At 29.7% G+C, this 4,847-nt stretch overlaps 1 protein-coding gene across 1 annotated transcript in view; it reads right to left on the reverse strand.

Moving 5' to 3' along the window:
- The window catches only part of LOC107461093 (MADS-box protein AGL24), a 7,045-nt gene continuing 2,198 nt past the window's right edge, over positions 1 to 4,847 (reverse strand). The window contains exons 3-9 of the mRNA XM_016079550.3: positions 2,485 to 2,563; positions 1,934 to 1,989; positions 1,738 to 1,837; positions 1,461 to 1,502; positions 1,246 to 1,287; positions 863 to 1,077; positions 1 to 257 (exon numbers count right to left, since the gene is read on the reverse strand). Coding sequence (XP_015935036.1) covers positions 239 to 257; positions 863 to 1,077; positions 1,246 to 1,287; positions 1,461 to 1,502; positions 1,738 to 1,837; positions 1,934 to 1,989; positions 2,485 to 2,563 — 553 coding nt within the window. The 3' untranslated portion in view covers positions 1 to 238. The remainder of the gene's footprint in view (positions 258 to 862; positions 1,078 to 1,245; positions 1,288 to 1,460; positions 1,503 to 1,737; positions 1,838 to 1,933; positions 1,990 to 2,484; positions 2,564 to 4,847) is intronic.

The following is a 4,847-nucleotide window of genomic DNA, read 5'->3' on the forward strand; positions in this document are numbered from 1 at the left end:
TAATTACACAACTATATAAACATTTTATAATGTATCAAAATTAATATTTTTATAGGTTTAATTTCTTTTGTTTTCTTCTTACAACGAATCGATTATTAGTTATTACCCTGATTTAATGGTCCTATACATGTGGGTTCACAAGTAGTGTAAGACCAACAAAATCACATGATGCTGATTGGCAATGCAAGCATCTTCACATTTTACACGCCGAAGAGTGGTTAGGTACCTCGCAACACCTTTAGTTAGAGAAGGGTAACCTGTCAAAATAATTAAAAGTACTTGTTCAAAATGTAACTAGAAATTGAATCACATTTTTATAGAACTAAATGGTAAAATAGAATAATATCACTGGAACTTCCTATGAAGATGACACAGTTAATTAACAGAAAAATATTCGATTCATCAGTTAAAGTTAGATTAAGAAAGAAAAAAAAAATAGATCAATTAATAATTACTCATAAAAAATAAATCAAATATTTTTTCGGTTAATAATTACTTTTATTTTTGTAAAAGATCTTTTAAAAAAATATCATTTAAAAATTAATTTTTTTTTAAATAATGCCCAAACAACTTTTTATTTAACACACAGATGATTTTAATATCAAGTGGTGATTTTAAAAAAATAATTGTATTTAATCATATTTAAATAGCATATTTATTTTTAACAACTTTTCATTTAATCATATTTATTTTTAGTATCAAGTGGTGATTTTAAAAAAATAATTGTATTTAATTTGTTGATATAGCATATATAATTAAGCACATGTATGTGATGTCACTCTCTGTGTATGTATAAAATTAAAGACGGTTTATTCCGAAGTTGAGGGCATGCATGGCAGTGCCATATATTAATAATACTTACCCTAACTTGAGAGAAGTGTCTGATGAATCATCCTCTGGAGGAAGGTTACTGCTGCAACTGCTAATGTTATTCATAGATTCTATGAATGAGGTACCTTCCTCATCATTATTATTATTATTATTATTATTATTAATATTGTTATCATTCCCATCAGTAGTATCATCCAAATCCAACAGAAATGGAGGATTATTTTTCCCTTTTCGCAGAACAGCCACCTGCATAGATATTACCTCATCGCATTATTATTAACTTCATAAACCTCAGGGAAAATAAAACTAAATCAATGGGGTTCATATAAAGTGTTATGCAAGAATACTATATGTATATTTATTATATATATATATTTAATGTAAATTTTGAGTGAGATTAAATGATTTTATTACCTTTTGCTTTAACTGCTTGTTCTCCTCTTCCAACGTAATCCCCTTTCAATTGTTTACGAAGTTCAGGAATGCGCGAACACCCCCACAAAATGATAATAAGAAAAAAAAGGAGGCTACCATTCTCAGAGAAATAATCTAAGATGTTTTTATTTGTTATTATATTAAGTTCATTTATAATTATCATGAAGGAAGCTATCAACGAGTACTGAACAAACCTTATTCTGAAGTTGCAAAATCTCACCCATAATCCGCTTCTCCTGACCAAATGTGATTGCATCGTTATTATTAAAGTTTAGTTAACATATCATCTAATAAAAATACATATTAAAATTATTAATTGAAAAAAAATATGAAAAATATGGAAAAATTTAAATTTTTAGTGCATTTCTTATGTATTTATCAAAAGAAAAAATTTAAAAATTTTTAAAATAATAAAATCAACATGTTACTGTTTTTTTTATTATTATTTATTGTCATCACGATGATTATTACCTTCATGCGAATGACACGATCGAGTCCTGTTTCAAGTGTTTTCTCCAAGTTCTGCAAGCCCCTCAAGTCTAATCCTTCAAGATCCTCACCATCCATCCTCCTAATTTATCCATATGTAAAATTAAACAACACTTCTATCATATTTTAATCTTTTTTAATTTTATTTCAATGAGATTGAATATATAAATATATGCACCTTAGTTCTTGAGTTCGTTTTGCAACTTCCTCACATAACTTGGCGCTATCCTCAATCTGCAACGGGAAATCGTAGAACCGGTAACTACTAAGTTGTTAATTAATAGTTTTATCAACTGGAATTTATGGAACCGATCCAAAGCCTAGAAAGAATCAACCTACTAATGGATATGAAAAATTATTTGGAGTCCTACAAATTTTATCTTTTCAATATTTAAATTTTTATTCTTTTAAATATTAAGAGGATAATTAAAAAGATGAATTAAGACTCCTAATTATTACTTAAGGATTATAATTATACGCGTCTAAAGTGCAAGGTATGTTATGTTACAAAAATTGATCAAAATTGGTACAAAAATAAAAAATCATCAATATCTATAGTTCATATCATATACATGTGCATGGACGTATATAACTAAATTAGTATGACTTTCTGATTAATTATATGCTTTCATATAAAACCGGATAAATATTAATAATAGAGACATATAAGTCAAAAATAGATCAGATATTCATTAATAAACCTAGCTAATTGAGAATTTATTCCTATACCTGCAGGTTCGGAAGTCTTTCCAATTTGTTGATGTCATGAAAGTGCCCATTATTATACCTTTTAATTGTGTCGTCCAAACTTTTTCAATTCAAAACAAAATGAGAGACAAAGGTTAGCCAGAACAGGCCAGAAGTAGCAGCCATCAGTCACCATAAACTTAATATTGATCCATTTTTGAAGAAGAAAACATTATGCATGATGGAAAATATATATTTGATTAATAATCCCTAAGTCTCTCATGTCTGATGACCCGCAATTTCAGATTATCAACAATATATATATCCAATTTTTCATTGCAATTGCTGCCCCTAATGTTACCAACTAAATAAACATAAATGTATGTCCTCATCATACCACATGCTAGCTAGGTTAATAAATTGTGCATACGGTGAAAAAATAAAAAATTCCTCACGAACATGAATAATGTAGCCATGAAAGTTATAATTCATTATTTATAAATTTAATTTTTATACCATATCAATACCAGTGTAAAGTTTTGATTTGATAGTGTAAGATATAAAAAAAATGTATTATAAATTATCACATTAATAAAAGCATGTAATTTTTAAATTTACTATTTACAAATTTATCTAAGTATATAAATTTAATTAAATAATTATATAAAAAATTTATATTATTAATACATTAAAATTAAAATCTTATTTTATTTTATTATATCAACGGAAGTCAAATAATAATTAGAAAAAGCATGAAATATATAAAAAAATATCTTATATAATATAAAAGGTGGTACATTGGAATATATATATATGTTACATTTAAACTAGTTAGTGCCTCTATATTTATAATATCTTCTTAATTTTTTTAATTAAAGTTATCTTTAGCTACTGTCAACCATTAATTTCTTTTAAAAATTTAGACTGAAAAAAAATAATATAAATAGTTATATTAAGGATTAAGTACGATTTTGGTTCTAAGATAGGGGTTGAAAATTTTTTTGTCCTCAACATTTTTTTGCTTATAAAATCGTCCTTAAAGTTCAGCCTAATTTTAAAATCGTCCTTCGTACTAAAATACCCTTCTCTTCTTCTTCACACAATCAAATAATTTTCAAACAATTCTAGCAGCAATTTTCAGCAATTCGGACAAAACAACAAATTATGTATACAGTTAACCATTTTCAAATAATTCCAACAGCAGTTATAGCAAATCAACAATTTCAACGCTTTCAGTTCAAATGAATTTAGCAGCAACTTTCAGCAATTCAATTCAAACCAAACACTTTTAAGCATTCTCAAAACCTACTAACCTAAGCTAATTCTATCATATCCACCTAAAATTCACTAACAGAAAATCAAAATCCAACTAAACTAATCCAGAATCAAATCAAGGAACTAAGACTAACTAAAAACAAAAATTGAAAGCAAAATGATAACCTGAATTATGAAAATAGAAAATACAAAAGAAGGGACAGGGGAGACAGTGGTGTCGCAGCAGCAATGACAGAGAAGCAGGGGTAGTGCAGCAACAGGTGGAGAGTCGGCGGTCTGGACATGACGTGAAGGAGCTGGAGCTGCCGTCAGTTCTAGTGTTTTGGTGACTCTGGGTCCTTCTGTGACAGGGATTGAGGGAGGCAGGGACGAGATGACGCAAACGATGCTGGGTGGAGATGGTGGTTCGTGGAGGTGAATTAAAAAGAAGGAAGAACCATGGCGTTGCTAGGGTTAATGCGAAGGGGAGAAGAGGGAAGAGGGTCGCGGTGGAAGTGAGGCTACGGACAGTGAGGAAGAAGGGCTCCACATTACTGTGCGATGGTGAAGCAAGGGAGGCTCGCCGGCGGTGAGCTCTGGTTCGAGGAGGTCCGGACAAGGAAGAAGAGAAGGAGGGAAAAGAGTCGGGGTGGTTCTGGGGTTAGCGTGAAGGTGATGGTTGCGAGGATAGTCGGATGAGGAGCAGAGGCGGCGACGAGGACCGAACGACGAAGAGTAGCGACAGTGGCTCTTCCCCTTCCCTTTTCCCTCTTCTTTCCTGAACCAACTCCCCCAAGCATGATTCTCTTCCCCCTTTTTCTCTTTATCCGTTTTTTTATATATTTTTATTTTTTTTGTTAGGAATATTTTTGAAATAAAAATAAAAAATTTGATAAAAAAAAGACAATTTTAAAACTAAGTTAAATTTTAAGAATAATTTTATAAACAAAAAAAAAGTTGAGAACGGAAAAAATTTTCAGCCCCTATCTTAAAGACCAAAATCATACTTAACCGTTATATTAATCTCTAATATGCCCCTCAAGTAAGTGTCTTGAGTTTATTTGATTTTTTTCATAAATTTTTTTTTTTGTTTATTTACCTTATGCTTTTTTTTTCTGTTCTAGAATTTACTAAGATTCCAAACTTTTCAG

Source organism: Arachis duranensis, chromosome 8 (assembly GCF_000817695.3).
Source record: "Arachis duranensis cultivar V14167 chromosome 8, aradu.V14167.gnm2.J7QH, whole genome shotgun sequence".
Lineage (NCBI taxonomy): Eukaryota > Viridiplantae > Streptophyta > Magnoliopsida > Fabales > Fabaceae > Arachis > Arachis duranensis.